General features: G+C 37.1%; 7 protein-coding genes across 7 annotated transcripts; 5 read left to right on the forward strand and 2 right to left on the reverse strand.

Moving 5' to 3' along the window:
* Positions 1–199: 199 nt before the first annotated feature.
* EV154DRAFT_492056 (uncharacterized protein) lies at positions 200–2,352 on the reverse strand. Its single transcript, XM_051599632.1, has 3 exons — positions 917–2,352; positions 654–833; positions 200–598 (listed from the first exon to the last, which is right to left on the reverse strand). The coding sequence occupies exons 1-3, from the start codon at positions 2,242–2,244 to the stop codon at positions 319–321; spliced, it is 1,788 nt and encodes a 595-aa protein (XP_051462797.1). The 5' UTR covers positions 2,245–2,352; the 3' UTR covers positions 200–318.
* EV154DRAFT_492060 (uridine kinase family-domain-containing protein) lies at positions 2,353–3,762 on the reverse strand. Its single transcript, XM_051599633.1, has 6 exons — positions 3,644–3,762; positions 3,509–3,575; positions 3,307–3,454; positions 3,147–3,243; positions 2,842–3,085; positions 2,353–2,780 (listed from the first exon to the last, which is right to left on the reverse strand). Exons 1-6 carry the CDS (start codon positions 3,676–3,678, stop codon positions 2,589–2,591), a joined length of 783 nt encoding a protein of 260 aa, XP_051462798.1. The 5' UTR covers positions 3,679–3,762; the 3' UTR covers positions 2,353–2,588.
* A 189-nt stretch (positions 3,763–3,951) lies between these two features.
* Positions 3,952–5,690, forward strand: EV154DRAFT_598339 (uncharacterized protein). Its single transcript, XM_051607044.1, has 2 exons — positions 3,952–4,306; positions 4,359–5,690. Exons 1-2 carry the CDS (start codon positions 4,001–4,003, stop codon positions 5,478–5,480), a joined length of 1,428 nt encoding a protein of 475 aa, XP_051462799.1. The 5' UTR covers positions 3,952–4,000; the 3' UTR covers positions 5,481–5,690.
* A 703-nt stretch (positions 5,691–6,393) lies between these two features.
* Positions 6,394–7,867, forward strand: EV154DRAFT_492070 (uncharacterized protein). Its single transcript, XM_051599634.1, has 3 exons — positions 6,394–6,549; positions 6,611–7,635; positions 7,703–7,867. The coding sequence occupies exons 1-3, from the start codon at positions 6,427–6,429 to the stop codon at positions 7,710–7,712; spliced, it is 1,158 nt and encodes a 385-aa protein (XP_051462800.1). The 5' UTR covers positions 6,394–6,426; the 3' UTR covers positions 7,713–7,867.
* Positions 7,868–9,950: 2,083 nt separating this feature from the next.
* On the forward strand, positions 9,951–11,107 carry EV154DRAFT_411515 (uncharacterized protein; the record flags this gene model as incomplete). The annotated part of the gene is made up of 4 exons (XM_051595464.1): positions 9,951–10,081; positions 10,162–10,272; positions 10,643–10,842; positions 10,923–11,107. The coding sequence occupies 4 exons, from the start codon at positions 9,951–9,953 to the stop codon at positions 11,105–11,107; spliced, it is 627 nt and encodes a 208-aa protein (XP_051462801.1).
* Positions 11,108–12,382: 1,275 nt separating this feature from the next.
* On the forward strand, positions 12,383–15,345 carry EV154DRAFT_492077 (uncharacterized protein). Its single transcript, XM_051599635.1, has 9 exons — positions 12,383–12,822; positions 12,907–13,212; positions 13,283–14,026; positions 14,091–14,290; positions 14,353–14,462; positions 14,519–14,753; positions 14,813–14,887; positions 14,953–15,017; positions 15,082–15,345. Exons 1-9 carry the CDS (start codon positions 12,793–12,795, stop codon positions 15,177–15,179), a joined length of 1,863 nt encoding a protein of 620 aa, XP_051462802.1. The 5' UTR covers positions 12,383–12,792; the 3' UTR covers positions 15,180–15,345.
* A 27-nt stretch (positions 15,346–15,372) lies between these two features.
* On the forward strand, positions 15,373–16,037 carry EV154DRAFT_236929 (uncharacterized protein). Its single transcript, XM_051594531.1, has 2 exons — positions 15,373–15,575; positions 15,640–16,037. Exons 1-2 carry the CDS (start codon positions 15,425–15,427, stop codon positions 15,897–15,899), a joined length of 411 nt encoding a protein of 136 aa, XP_051462803.1. The 5' UTR covers positions 15,373–15,424; the 3' UTR covers positions 15,900–16,037.
* Positions 16,038–16,544: the final 507 nt, after the last annotated feature.

Raw genomic sequence — 16,544 nt, forward strand, 5'->3', positions numbered from 1 at the left:
GAGAGTTTTTGGTCTGCTTTAAACGCATAAATAAACAGATCGACTCACATGACCCGAGTGTTTATGCGTTATTTATATGTTTATGACGTGATGAGGGAACAAAGAATTTTTTTTTTACAAACTAAATAATCCTGCACATTGCGTTTCAAGGAGAAAACATGGCATTTTAATACAGCCAGCGAGCCAAAAAAAAAAAAAAAAAAAAAAAAGTGAAAAAAAAAAAAAAAGGCAGAATGAGAAAGAGAAGGGGGGGAATATTAAGAAAAGAAAAAAAATGAAAAAAACTATTTACAAAAGAGTAAAGGGAAAAAAAAAGATTTAAATGGGTTGGTTTGTCATTGTAAGACCAAAAGTGCCAAAGGGAGAATATTCCGTTGTATTGGATGGCACCACATCTTGCATGTATTGATAAGTGGTGGATTCAAATGTTGTCGTCAGTGGTTCCTCCACCACACGATTCTTCTTTTTCGTCACTGTCGTAGGTGGTGGTACTGCTGACGAAGAAGAAGACGATTTCGCCGCGTTATCGCACCGTTGTCGTTTCTTAATATTGTCCGTCTTCATCGATAAAGGTCGTTTCTCATGGTGTAGCTTCAAACTGTAAAACTAGTTAATAAAACAGAAAAGAAAAAAAAAGGAAACAGATAACTTACTACAGTCCACATGCATTACAAAGAGGGGCTCCGTCCAAATCACGTCTCCATAGTGGCGTGGTAGAAGTACCACAATTAGAACATAACGGTTGGATAATATTCTCATCCTCCCCTTTCAGGTCTTTTCGAGAAGATTGAGGTTTTAAATATTTGGGTCTAGGCGCATTATGCAATTTTAAGCTAACATGATGTTATTTTTTTTTGTCCTTTGTAAATACACACACACACACACACACACACACACAATTAAAAAAAAAACTTACTAGAGGCCGCAGGCGTTGCACAGCAATTCATCATTGGCAGAACGTCTCCACAAGGGAGTGGAAGCAGTACTACAGTTACTGCAGATGGGGGCTTTCCCTTCCGAAGGAGAACTATTGATGGGAGCTGTTGCTCTTCTTTGAGGAGGTATATCTGTTGGAGGTGGAGAAGCAGCTCTAGAAGGAGGTAATGATTTAGAATGATGATGATGGAAAGTGAAGGATGAATTATTGCTGGATATCTGTTGTTGTTGTTGTTGTTGGTTGACGGGTTGTGGAGGCATAAAGAAACGATAAGAACTAGAAGAAGAAGAAGAAGATGGATGGTCTTCCACCACAGAGGATGATGATGCAACAGGTTCTTGGGGTGAGGTGCTCAATAATCGACCGGCAGATTCCAGGGTTTCTTTAGGTAAGGTGGCTAATAGTTTATTATGAAGTGTACCTATTGGTATAGGAGGCATTGCTTCAGAAGAAACATATAACGCCTGATTGTTATTATAACTCGTATATCCATAACTACTATGTTGTGATACTGCTGCCGGTGCTTGTGCTGCTGATGATGATGATGATGCTGCTGTTGGTGTTGCTGGTGGTGGTTGCGACACATTACCAAATGTCATGGCAATAGGTGATGTGGCATTGGAATTGATCATTTCATTATAAGAAGAATTGCTACTAGACATGGGCCAGGATTCATTAATCAGATTATCCAATTGTTGTTCTTCTGTAGGGTCCAAATACGCTTGTATATCTGCCCCAAACGATTTAAAGATATCATCGAGCTGAATGACTTGATCACCTGCTTGATCTGATGTAAATTGTTGCAAAGTAAACTCTTCTCTCTGTTGTTGTTGATGTTGATGATGATGTTGTTGCTGCTGTTGTTGCTGTTGTTGTTGTTGCTGCTGTTGTTGTTGCTGCTGTATGTGTTGTTGCTGTTGTTGTTGATGATGATGATGATGATGTTGATGTTGGCGGGACTGAGTCAATAATAATTCAGCTTGTTTCTTTTGCTGTAAACTAAGTTTTCTTTTGTAATCGACTTCCATAGACTCTATCTTGATTAGATTCTTCTTTTTCTGAATATCTTGTTGAAAGTCGAAATTATCGGGTACTTTAAAATTTGTTGTCATATTGCTGCTAGGTCGGTTTACATTATGCGCAAACCAGAGTCTCCATGATAAATTCTCTAGTCTGGACCCATTTTCAAGTGAGTCCTTCACTTTGGTACACACTCGCCAGGTCTTGGAGAGATCATCTGACGAATCAAGATTACCAAAAGGCAGAGATTGTAAATTACCTTTTACTTTTAATACAATGGGTGCCATTATTAATCTCTAAAAAAAACACAGGGGAAAGGGGAAAAAAAAAAAAAAAGATAAGAGAGAGAGAGAGAAAAATAAATAATAGGCTTTTTTTTTTTTTTTTTTTTTTTTGTGGAATGACTATAAAAATAATAACAAGAAGAGAGCAAGCAAACAAAAATTATAAGGCGGAGTAATAAAAATGTAAGCAAGGGGACCGACAATATCTGATATTTTCAGCCAATGAAAATGAGTGATGATATCAGCATCCAATCCAAAGCTTGTCACACATAACAGGTACTGGCAAAAGGCGGGTAAAATATTATAACCCCCTGGCGCACCCCACTGTAACAGTGCACGGGCATTTTTTATTTTGGTATGTTCTTATAGGAGCTATTGACAGAGGTAGCAAATAATTCAGTAGCACCCGGAATAATCACATCCTTCTTCTTTTGCTCTGTGCGAGATTCAATATATTGTTCAAGGCGATTTGTAAGCACTGCAAGAGCAATTGTATTTTCAGTGCCTCTTGGAATTACAATGTCAGCTAATTTCTTGCTCTATTATTAAAAAAAAGTTTTTTTAATTAACAGCAAAAAGACGATTTTTGGTACTACTTACAGGTAAAATGTACTCTTCAAACATGGGCTTGACCTTTTCAACGTACTCCTTCAGTACTTCCTTAATATCCAACACATGACCATTTCGCACCTTTGTCTTACGGACCCGTCTAGCCAATCTCTCATCACTATCCTCATCAATAAACACCTTCATATACATTAAATCACATACTTCCTGCTGATACAACACAAGTGTACCCTCCACCAAAATCACATCTACAGGCTCAATAACACGTGTACCCTTTCTACATTTAGCAAATCTTAAAAGTAAATATTTGTATACCTTATATTATTTGTATGTCGTACCTTGTATGGTTAGAGGCGTCCCATTCAGGCACAGTGGTTGCCTTACCAGCCAATAAGGAACAAAGAGCCGTTTCCAATGCCTTGAAATCAAATGCGCCTATTTAAAAAAAGATAAAGTCAATATGTCATTTTCTTTTCATTTTTTAGTATGATCCTTTACTGGGATGGTCGCTATAAAAGTCACCAGCTTCGTAAGCTATTCTCTCTTTGGGACTTAATTCTCGGTAGAACTGAGTTAAACTTAAAAGTGCAACCTTGGTGGCATGTTTTTTGTTTAACCGCGCTGTTAAAGCATCACAAAATGCTTTCTAAGCACTCCCTTTATTAGTCGTTGCACTTGCTATAACTCTAAGGTGCCTTACTTTTCTACTGTCAGCTCCACCTGCAATAGCAATAGCCATGGGGGTCTTCAAAGAGACTTTAAAGTAGCTTTTAAAGATAAAACAGTGTCATTGAGTATATTTTAACTGCAGTTTCTATTTATTCAATATAATTACTTTGGATCAGCGTATAAACTTGGGTCAATGGACATTACAGAAAGAAATAGCGTGTTTGAAGAGAGTAAAAAAAAAAAAAGATCCAAAAAATTGGTTCCCAGGGAAAAAAAAAAAAAAAAGATTGAACCAATGAAAAGAAAGGGTGACGTTTGTTTTTGTATTGTTTACCAATCAAAGCCGAGATCTTCCAATTCAACCTGTTGTGTACATTCTCTTCTGGCATATTTAGTAAGAAAAAAAAAAACTCTAGAAAAAAAAAAAAACTCTTAACCCCTTTTTTTCTCTCTTCTTCTTCTTTTTAGCCTCCCTTTTTTTTTTTTTTTTTTTTGAAGTTTTTAGAAAGAAAAAAAAAAAAAAATGATGATTAGTGAAGCAACACCGTTTTCTCATCCTTTTAATTTCAACGACATTCAAAGAGTTCATCCACTTTCTGCTTCGCCCGGTAATAGTTCGTTCTTTCGTACAACGTCTCCGGTGCAGTCTTCTTCTACGATGGATGATGTTACAACGATCTTTGTAGTTGGATTTCCCGAGGATATGGCCGAGAGAGAGTTTCAAAATATGTTTATCTTCTGTCAAGGGTTTGAAGCAGCCTCCTTAAAATGGCATTGTAAAGACGGGGAAGAAGAAAGTATCCCCAGCAATGGTGGCAAGAAGCAAATGGTAAATATAAACTTCTTCTTTTCTTTTTACTGCTTACTAATATCCTATGTAGATCGGCTTTGCCAGATTTCGCACTCGCTTAGAGGCACTGGAAGCAATTGAAGTGTTGAGCGGTAAAAAGATTGATCAGGAAAAGGGAACTGTATTAAAGGCAGAGATGGCAAAGAAGAACTTACACATTAAGCGAGGAAGTGCTACTCAAACAAGCACATCTACATCTTCTTCTACCTGCTCCACCACAATCACACCTGCTCCTTCATCTATTCAACCATCAGCTATCAATGAGTTAAAGTCAAGATATGACTCCTTCTCACCTTTACCTACAGATTTACTCTCGCAAGATCTATATGATTCCTCGTCCTTTAATGATTCCTTATTCGGTATTCGCTCGCAATCCTTTGACCAAGACTTGGGCTTCATTTCTTCTCGTGCATTCAGTCTACATCACCAACATCCCTCTCAACTACAACAACAACAACAACAACAACAACAGCATCCTATTCATCACCAGCACCAGCAGCAGCAGCAACAGCAACATCAGCATCCCATTCAGCATCAGCATCAGCATCCCATTCAACAACAGCAGTATAATAATAACAATGATCCCTACCATTACCTTTCCAAGTCTACGCCCGTCGATAGATTTGACTCGGTTTTAGAACATGACCTGATGCGCATGGGCTCTCTTTCCATCAATACCTCCAGCATGGACTTGCGTTCTCCTAGTATTTCCTCCCCTACCACTACCACCACTACCACTACCACTTCTACCTCTCTGCTGGCTAACCGCTTACCTAATCCCGCCGATCAAAATCCCCCCTGTAATACACTGTATGTGGGTAATTTGCCACCCAATACATCAGAGGAAGAATTACGTCTGGTCTTTTCCAACTGTAAAGGCTACCGTCGCATGTGTTTCCGTACAAAGCCTCAAGGTCCCATGTGCTTTGTAGAGTTTGAAGATATTGTGTTTGCCTCACAAGCTTTGAATGAATTACAAGGGCATAATTTAACAAACTCCGTCAAAGGTGGAATTCGCTTAAGCTATAGTAAAAATCCGCTCTTTATTAAACCTACCTCCTCCAGTGGCAACAAGGAAAACGGCTTGATGAGTTTCAAGCAAATGGGCAATGCTCTCTTGAATAGAGACTACATGTTCGATCCTCAATTGTAATCTTCTTTTTCCATCTAATTTAGACTCTTTTTTTTTATCTCTTTCTCTTTTCTATACTATCTTTTTTTTTCTTTCTTTCTATTATTATTTAACTATTATTTTATCCCCTTTGTCATAAAAATTACTACTATTTTCATCCCCCTCACACACTCACACACCATTCCAACATTAAAAAAATAAATAAAAAAAACCCTTCTTTTTTCATTGTAATCCTCACTCGTCCTGATACAACAGTGGCATCAATGATTGTCCAGTGTTAGATTGACTGTCTGTCCCAGTTTTAAGAAATGCATGCATGAGATAACTCAAAATGTATTTCCCAAATAAACCATTTACATGTACAATGGTGTAACTGGGTCCAAAAAGGCAAATACAACACACAAAAGGAAAAAGATGACCTCGAGCACACAGAACTTTACATTATTTTTATGTTCCTCGGTGTGTGTTTATTAATGAATTCAGAGCAATTACTAATAGCAAAAAAAGAATATGATAGTAGGTACTCTTTGAGTAACAGCCTGTGTATCTGAAATCTTTATCTCACAGTCTTTGTATCCGCACTTTACCTCGACTTACTTTGTCAATGCATCTACACACACCTTGCCTTTATTACTTTGTGCACTGTTAACAGAGTATATCACTCACTCACTCTGTAGTAGAAGTTGTTATGTTGTCATCGTTGTTATGGCCTTGGCTGCAGATAATCTTTTTTTTTATAATTAGAATAGAATCTTGGTGAATCAAATAAATCAATAATTCGTAAAATTACTATAAGCGGATTGTATTTGGGAACCCTCCAATACGACTCGCCGGAGAAAGCGGATTAAGTATTGCCGTTCCACAAAATAGAGAGGAATATAACCAAGTCTTCGTATCTCTTTATCTCTCTCTCTCTCTCTCTCTCTCTCTCTCTTTTTTTTTACTTTTGTGTATTCTACAAATTAAAATGTCTGTAAAAAATATTGTTATTGTTGGTGGTGGATTCGCAGGTACTCAACTTGCTACTGCTCTCGAGAAAATCTTGACTAAAGTCAATGACAAGGAATTTCGCATCATTCTTGTTGAAAAGGTAAACCAATATATATATATATTGGTTATACTTTGTCCTCTAACCCTATCTCTTGCTATAGAAAACACATTTTTATCACTCCATTGGTGGTCTTCGTTCTGCCGTCATTGACTGGGATAACAAGATCATGATCCCTTACACCAACTTATTTAACAACGAGTCCAATTTGGTGATCCAAGCTTCGGCCGTTGAATTAAACAAGAAGAGTATCACCTTGGACAGAAATGTTCCTGACTTTGGAACCACTCTTCGATTCGACTATTTAATCTTGGCCACAGGTACTCGTTACCCTGCTCCCGCTAAAGCAACCGCTCTTGACTACGATGCTACCGTCGAACATCTCGTCACTTTGCGTGCAGAGATTAAAGCTGCCAAATCCATTGTCATTGTTGGTGGTGGTCCCGTCGGTATCGAATTAGCTGGTGAGATTCGTGATGTCTATGCAGACACTAAAATCACAGTTGTACATAACGAGGATAGTCTTCTAAACTCCAGCACTCCCAAACTTCGTAAAAAGTGTGAAACCTTATTGGAAAAGAGCAATGTCAACCTAATCCTCAGTGACTCTGTTATTTTACCTACTGCAGCAAACTCATACTATCACCCTCAAGATAAAGTAGTCGAGACCAAGAGTGGAAAATCTTTAACAGACGTCGATTTGGTCTTGTTGGCATTTGGTAACCGACCAGAAACAGACTGGTTAAAGAATAGTGGTCTTTTAGCAGAGAATGGTTATGTCAAGGTGAAACCTACTTTCCAAGTAGATGTTAAGGGTCGCGAAAATATCTATGTGTTGGGTGATGCTGCCAATTTTAACGAAACCAAGATGGCATACCGTGTGGGTGGTCATGTGACTATTCTTATTAGCAATCTGTTTGACGTGCTTGTCCGAAAGAAGGAGCCCACCAATGTATACAAGAAGGCTCCCGATGCCATGTTTATTACCTTTGGTAAAGACAAGGGCGTAGGATTATTACCCATCTTGGGTGGCATTGTTGTTGGTAATTGGGTTGTTTCCAAACTCAAGAGTACAACTCTCTTTACCGCTAATAGTTGGAGAACCCTCAAACTTACGGAACCTGTTGGGTAAGTGTTGTGTTTTTAATTTATTAATACGGTAATGTTGTGCTTCATTTTTGACTAAGTTATTTAGTTCTATTTAGTAAACAACAGGTAACGGATGCCGCTGTACAAAAACGTCCTCTTATTCCTTTTACTCCCTTTCTCACTATTATCATTGCTCTCTTTCTTACTGCATACACATCTTATAAATCCTAATACTAAAATAATAAACATTGATAGTCATGCACATCTTCATCTCATACATTTACCGGACTCTTCCTCGACTATACCTTTATCGCAACGACTTGTATTAAACTCACGCGATTTATCCATGCCATATTTCTCCATAATAAAAACCCGGGGATTTCCATAATTCCATATTATGGGCTAATTGTTGGCGAAAAGTTACAAAGTGGTGGATTTTAAGGATTGTCTTGTTTATTTATATATTTGCTTCGTTTTTTAAGGTTTGTATAAAGGGGTAACAAATGCACAGACAATATGGTTTCCTATTCTGATGTTATAACTTACACCTGCGGCCAATACAAGGTTAGGTTAAGGTTGACACATTTTAAATCAAGTGAATCTGGATTAAATCAATAACATGACGAGATCAATAAATGCTAAAATAAGCCATGTAGATGATGTATAAAACAACGATAACTCTGTTAACCATGCTGTATTTTCATTTTAGACGGCCAAGACAAATGGAAATGACATTCGATTTACCGGTATATGCATCCTTACTGAGCTAATGTGCCAAAGGAGATCTATTTGACGCCATTCGAAATTTTAAAAAAAGTTAACTAGCAAGAATAAAAGAAAAAGAAACGGATAGTGACTCAAGTCATTTTAAAATTGTAAATGTGATGTACATGTATGTGTTGCATGAGATGTATCTTATCTTTAATTAAAAAGTGAAAAGCACAAATGAATTTCTTCTTTCTAACCGGATCGTCTATTATTTCATAAAGTAAGGTGATACAACAAGTTCTCCCCCCAATTGCTGAATTTATAGTTTAGGACCTTAAATCTAAATGAATGTAAACACTGGTAAGTTTATGATTGGTCACAGGTGAAATATATAAAAAGCTTATTTTTTTTTTTATATCTAGTCAATGTCGTGCAAAAAAAAAAAAAAATTGGGCGTTTTGAAAAATAAAAAAAAAGTATACGTCGATTCATGTGCTCACGTAATACCAACTTTTTTGTAGACTTTACGGGATGATCGATCTGAATTTTTATTTGTATGCTCACTAATAAATACATGCTACTACTGAAACACTGATAGATAATTACCAAGTCTAGAATTACTTGTAAGCCAGAGGGATCATTTGAGGATGTTTCTATTATAAGTAAAGGCTCAAACATGATGGGCGAGTAAACAAACAATTAAATCATCCTGACATAAGCCAGCTCCTATTTATCAATCTACAAATAAACACTTTTTTTTTTATGATTAATTAAACATCATCCTACCATAAACCAGTTCTTGTTTATCAGTTTGTATATATAATTCATTTTCAACACTTTTTTTCCTCCCTTTTTTTCTTTTCTTTTCCCACCAAAAGAAGTCGATTCGAAAAAAAGTCAAAACATCTTTTTTTTTCTGGAACCCACCGCAAAACCCGGAGTAAAATCAAAGAAAAATTACTTTTTTTTTCTTCTACAAAGATCCTACCGACTACCGTTTTCCAAAGCAGTTATCACTGGGAACGTACACGGCACTTTACTCTTTTTCTCTTTTTGTTTGACCAAAAGATCAATATTGGGTATAGCATCTGCTGTTTTTTTTTTAAACAGGAGAAAGGCATTCTCCAGTTTTTGGGAAAATTGCGGCTGGGGCAGGTCTTCCTTATACGAGGAAGACCTACAAGGTCGGACTCTTAGGTTTATGGTTGTAATTACTGTAAGTATTATAATCTCACTATAAAGAGGACTGAATTAACTTTGACGTTGACAATGATAGTAAAGTAATTACAACGAACAACCATTGACCGGCATTGATATTTCGGTTTTAAAGTGAGTCATGTGTAGTATAGGGAAAAAATTTATTTATTATGTATTGACATACCCTTTTTTTTTTTTTTTTTTTTTTTTTTTTTGAAACAGATTATCCTTATCGGGGATAGTAAACCAATTGAAAGCCGACCAATTTAACGCAGTCAAAGCTTATCTACCAGATAACTTTGATCAGCCATACGTGGACGGCGTTGCAAAAAGATTCAAAGGTCCTAAATTGAAGGATGATACCTTATCAATGTTCAAGTTGATATTAGATCATCTGTAAGTATTTAGAGCTACTAAAAAAGAAATGACTTCTCATTTTTATCTTTTCTATGTGTAACAAATCTGAAAACTCGCCAATTGAACTTGCTCTATTACAAATAAATACTTTCAAGAGCAAATTCCTGAGAGCGGAAGGAAGAGCAACTGAGGGGTACATTATGCTAAAAATAATGGACTATATGTAAGAACATCATGATAGTGAAGATGTTAATATGTTATACTGTGCGGCCCAAATGATTGACTTTCTTTTTCTGGCTTTAGACTTGAAACGCTGGAGGACTGGAAACAAGATGACTCCGAAAACACGATCTACAGACGCATTGCAACTGTTTTCGATTTCATGTTTCGGAACACTCACGTCAAATTGGCCGAGTAAGTAGAAAAAAAAAATGAAAGGAAACTGAGACTCATGATTTTTACTCAATCTAGAACTAAATCGTTCGGCCAAAAAGTGAATTACCGACTCTGGTGCATGTCCTGCACTTCGACCTGCTTCTCAATATGAAACAGTAAAAAGAAGACATTTAAGCTTGTTGGTATTTTAGAAATACGTCAGCTGTATATTCTTATTTGTTGTACAAATGAATATAAATTGCTGACAAAACCCGTCTGGATGGTCTTGGTGTGAAGGCCTTTTATGTTGTGTTAGCAGGGAGACAGCATGTGATGGCTCTAAGAATGAACGTCAATATAACGACATTGTTTTTGGGGGAATGACAACGGAACGTGAACTTTGTGGGAGGAAGATCGATCTTCTAATTCGTTATGGGAAGGAAAATAAAGACTTGGAATTATCAAGCATCGAGTTCAAAAAACCTTCAGTTACTGCCACAATTGCCATTGCACAACAGTGCAAAAATCTTGGTGTTAATGGAGTTATTCTTAACCACCTGCAAAGATTAAACCCCAAAATTGATTCCATAGTTGCAATGGATTGGATAGGTAAGTTTCTCTCTCTCTCTCAACGCGTTAACAATTTGAATAATCGATTAATAATTGATTACTTTTCTATACTTGGTTAGGCAGCACCGGCTATATGTGCTGCTTATTTCCTCATCGAGGTGTATATGTTCCTAAACTTATTGATACCCTCACAATCCCCACCTCAATCAATGGCGTACTTGATTTTGAGAATACTCTGCGGCTTCTCTTTGCTTTTAAGGTATTTCCTTCCCCCTTCCCTCCTAAAAGAGGAACTATTGACTGACTGATTACACCTAGGCTAAAAAAGCTTACTTAAACCAAGTAATAGCGGATGGATGGGCGAATGGCCCCCTGGGGATAGCCATCCGTTCAAATTTGGGCAGATAACCGCCCGCGAGCGAGTATCCGTTCATTTTGGGTAAATAAATAATGTAGATCGAATTCTGGAAGTTGTTGATGTTGCTGTCGAAACCCCTTCTCTTACCCTTCGACACGAGATCTTTTTCACGCCAACAACACACCGAATTAAGAGAACAAAAATCTAGTCCTATATTCATCACAGTGAGCCTTATAGCATCGCCTGGTACACAACTCCATATTAATATCTTTAATAAAATTCTTTCTGTCCATAACTGGATGCATTACATGGTCGAGTCTTTCCAAAGATTTTATTTATGAGCTGAGTATGAGAACTAATCGTTTTAATTGCGAATGACTCCTCAATAACAACAACACTATCCATTGGCTCAATTCCATTCTCATCCACAACGTGCCTTTCAATGTCTGTTGTAAAATAAGAACATTGACTGACCGACAATTAGAAATAAACAAAGTTCATGGTACGATTGTTTTGCACGACATTGATCTCTATATCAGCGACATTACTTTCTGAAACAAATGTGATATAAAAAAAGATCTCAGCAGACGATCGAACTAAAGCGAATGATTTCGGCTTGTCTCGTATCCGACCCAAGGCTAACGTATTAATGCGCACACATTGTGGAACCCGCAACTGGTAAGAAAACAGAAAGAAACCATGAAACACGTGTTAACAGTCATTAAAATGTTGTTATTATATTAGGCATGGTAATATAGAACTATTTTTGTAATATACCCTCAAATATGACCATAAGGAAAAATAGCACCGGAGTATTGGTTTTCAAATTCAAGTTACACAAAGAAGGCAATATATTCAATGGAACGACATATTACACGAAAACACCTCATAGTAACTTTATCTTTTTTAGTCCGTATAAAGTTTAAAGCCCCCTCGTGTTTACAAAAAAAAAAAAAAGATGGTAATACAGATTCGATTTATTTTAGATTTACGCTTGTGAACCTGTTTTTTTGGGAAGTTCTAACTTGGGGGGAGAATATGCCTATCCTTTTCCAGGTAAGAAGGAATTATACAGAATCTAGACCGAACTTTCCTAAATAAAAACATGACTAGACTTGACAGAACATGTCTTGTACGTGGTAGTAAGAGATCATCGTACAGCACCCCCATTGGGTAAACTTTCTCAGATCTACTCACATCTGCTTATGGAAATCTGGAAGAGCGAATCACAACTAGTCAGTTTTCTTTTTTTCATGATCCACCCAACTCTAAAATCTGATTTTTTTTAAATGACAGCCTTCTATGAATCAATTTGTCGATGTTTTATCCGCTTATCTTTCTTGATACAAGAAAAAAAAAATTAATTTCTGTATGTTACACACCATTATAAAAAAACCCTTTTTTCATTTTTCACCGTGTCAGTTTTTTTTTTCTTTTTTCTCGGGGGATAATGACCGGCTCCGCTCTACACTACTTTTTTATTTTCCGTAGAGAGTTACAAACACCATTAATTATGCTATTCTTTTGATTGGTTGACAGGTGTGACGTCGTTAATCCCAAAACAAAAAAACTTTTTTTGTTTCAACCTTTTATTTTCTCACTGTGTTATAAAGTCAAGCCATTAACTGATCATGACGGACGCAGCTACAAAACGTAGAAAGGTATAACACCTATTAAATTCAATGAGTCTGAGAAAAAAAATAACTAAAACTTTTTTTTTTTTGACACCAAAAAAAAAAAAAAAGATAAGACCAAATAATGTCATTGCGCTCAACAAAGCTTTAAATCAAATACCAACACCAACAGCCCCGCCTCCTGCGGCTGAAAAGGTGACACCCATTGTTGAGAAAGTAAAAGATACTGAGAGCACCTCCGAAGCAGATAAAGCCGAGAAAAAAGCTCAACGAAAAGCAGACAAAAAGGCTGCTAAAAAGGCAGCCAAAAAGGTAGCCAAAAAAGCTACTCGAAAAGTAGAAAAGAGAAAGGCTAAAGTACTTGAATCCGACAATGAGCAAACTGAACCTGTGAAGCAAGCAGATGAAACACCTAAAGTAAACAACATACGGACTTTTTTTCTCTGCTATCAACACTTTTGCTGATCGCGTTTTTCTTCTTTTGTAGGTTGTGGAACCCATGGTGACAACGCCTTCAAAACCTAAATTATCCACACCAGTAGCAAGATCCTATTCATCCGCTTCAGATTCCGACGAAACCGACGATGAAAGACGTACACTGTATACTCAAAAGATTAAACAACAGAAGATCGAAAAGCAAAAGGCTGAGCAACAAAGAATTGAGAAACAAAAGGCTGAGAAACAAAAGGAAGCAGCAGCAGCCGCTGCACGCGAAGTTGGTCAGCTCTCGCAGAAAAAGAAAGCCACCGAGAAGAAGGTGATTGCAAAGACAAGAGTTGAAAAGAAAAAGGTTGAAAAGGAGAATAGTAAAGTGGTTACCCCTGATTCCCAGTCAGACTCTGAGAGCGAAGATGAAACAGCACCAACAAAAAAAAAGACCGTCTCCAAAGACATCAAATTGGACACGCCACACAGAGATGCATCTCGCCTTGTATCCAACCGTATTTCATTCCGTAAGACACGTGAATTTGATGCAAAGAAGACTGGAGCGGAAAATGTGGCAGAACGTCTCAGTGACTTATTCGTGCCTGAAGTCAATGACAATTACTTTGTTTCTGACTCGGAATCAGACACCGATTCAGGAGAAGATTATGAAGTTAAGGAATATCCTACTTGGCAGCGTAATCTCAGTCGTACTCACGATCAAGCCACAGATCCTTGGCCTGTACAAAGAAAGTTTGGTTATTCAGACACATTAAAGTTGGAGAAAAGAATTAAAAAAATCTGCAGAGTAAAGTAGAATTTCAATTATGCTACATATCTCAAATCTTAACCCCATTTTCACTCTTTCTTAGCGTGAAGGAATCACATTTCAAGGTGTACAGGAGATCTTCACCAAGGATTGCCGTACAGAATATATCAGGTTCTTTCAAAAGATCGCCAAACCATTCCCAAACGTGTCATTGAATGCTTTAGCAAGACAATGTAAAAACATGTATCATCAAAAGAAAAAGAACGTCCCTTGGACACCCGAAGATGTTAAGCAACTAGAAGAGTGAGTTTCCCTTGTATTCTATGACCATCTCTTTTTTTTTTCTAATTTCCCCGTGATGCTAGGTTATTGAAGGTCTACGGTCAAAGCCCGATTGTGATTTCACAACATATGGACAGATCACCTAAAAATATTTCCGATTACCTGTACACTCATGGTGCCACCGAGAAGAAGAGTAAGTGTGAAGTACATCACCAACGAAAACAGGGACTCACCGTAGATAAAACTTAGGTCTTCAACGTTGGTCAAAAGAAGAGGATATTTTGCTTGCTAAGGAAGCCAGTAAATTAGACATGACTGACAAACGATTAGATTACTCTCCCATTGTAAAAGCATTCGAAGGAACACGAACGATGAAACAAATCCATGCTAGGTTTTACAGGCTTCGTCATTTAATCCAACCCGATGGCACTCTTGCAGAAAAAAGAAATGCAACTCCGTATGAAGAGCTCAAGTATTTAAAAAAGTAAGTGGAATCAGAGGATATGCGTTGATAATCCATGTACTGATCATACAATCAAATAGATTATTGGCACAGGTCAAAGAGCACAAACTTGTGGAAGAATCACAGTTGGATTATACTAAGGACAGAGGATTTGTGTAAGTGACATCTTGATGTAAAAAAAAGAAAAAAAACTTGTTATACTGATAACTCATGATCATAGTGACAAGAGCTTCTATTTGAATAATCGTGCCTTGATTAAGGGTTTTGAAACAATGAAAATTAAAGGTAAAGAGATCAAACAGCAGTAGCGAGTTTTTTACTCTTTCTAATTTTTTTTTTTCGGCAATAGATATTCTTGAACAACTAATTGAGAAACAAAACAAAATCATTGCATCTCGTAGAGAAGAGAAATTGTTGGGTTCTGACCCAGAGCCAGACCAGGATTAAGAAGTAATTGACGAAACACAATTCAGAAATATGTATCAGAAAGCAGTAAAAATAAAAAAGTAAATCCAAGCTCAGATGATCTTTTTTATACCTAAAACTAAATGTTTGTAGTACCATATGAAAGAATAAGCCACTGTTTTACATAGTATATATTTCATAAAAAAAAAAATAGATCAAACCTTAAATTAAGTCGGCCCTTTTTTCACATCTTTCCATCTCTCTTTTTTTTTTCACCATCTATTATTATGGTTGCCAATTTCTCAGGTCTTTTAGCTATTGCTACAATTGCTATTGCTTCTGTCGCCGCTCAGGCACCTACTTCCAACTTGCTCAACGGCGCTTGTGTTACAAACTATGATGCATCTGTGGATTACTTTCCTCAAAAGTTAAACACTGGTAAATTAAAAAAAAACCAAATTCCCGGGGTCGAAAACAAATCTTACTTACAGAACTATACTAGCTGAGGATAAGGCAACTTTCTTCACCATCGAATACCACAACAATTACAAAACAGTGATTAATCATAGAAGTGGTGTTTCTTACACTCTCGTTCAATGTGGTACTCCCGCTCCTGCCAACGCAGATAACTCTACTCGAGTTCGTGAAATTCCTGTTACCAAGGTAGCTGCCATGGAAACCACTGCCGTACCTTATCTCGAGGTAAGAGAGAAAAAAAAAAGTGCTCACATGACCCGTAATTTTAACACAAGAGAATATTAGTTACTCGGCGTGGGTAATAGTATCAAGCTTATTGCAGATGGTAGCTTGATCTCGTCTTCTTGTTTCCAAAAGTATTTAGCCTCTGGAGATATCACTCAATTATCCGCTACCAATGAGACTTTGCAAGCACAACAAATTGCGGCTATCCAAGTTCAATTTGGTACCAACCCTTATGAACCTTATGATACCAACAGCTCTGTGAGCACTTCTTCAGCTTACGAACCTGATGTCTTGGGCGTAAGTGTTTTATACATTTTTTTTATATACATATATACTAATAGCCAAGAATATAGCGTGCTTCATGGATTTCCTATTATGCTGCTTTTTACAACATGGAAGCAACAGCTAATGAACTCAGTCAAAAGATGATTGACAACTACAACCGTCTCAAGACCGCTGCTTCTGGTTATTCCAAGAAGCCTGTGGTTGCCTGGACCGAGTACGATGCTCCCAGCCAATATAACAACAACACTGGCAGTTATAACTTGAAGAATGATTCTTTCAAAGTTGGTCTCACCAATGATGCAGGTACGGCTTTTTTTTTTTTTTTTTTTATTAGATGTAAAAATCCTAACCTGTATTTTGAAATTGAAGGTGCTGCTATGGCCAACACTGAAAAGGCCACATACAAGACCTCTGCCGAAC

This window comes from Mucor mucedo (genome assembly GCF_025094135.1).
Source record: "Mucor mucedo strain NRRL 3635 chromosome Unknown EV154scaffold_5, whole genome shotgun sequence".
Taxonomy (NCBI): Eukaryota; Fungi; Mucoromycota; class Mucoromycetes; order Mucorales; family Mucoraceae; genus Mucor; species Mucor mucedo.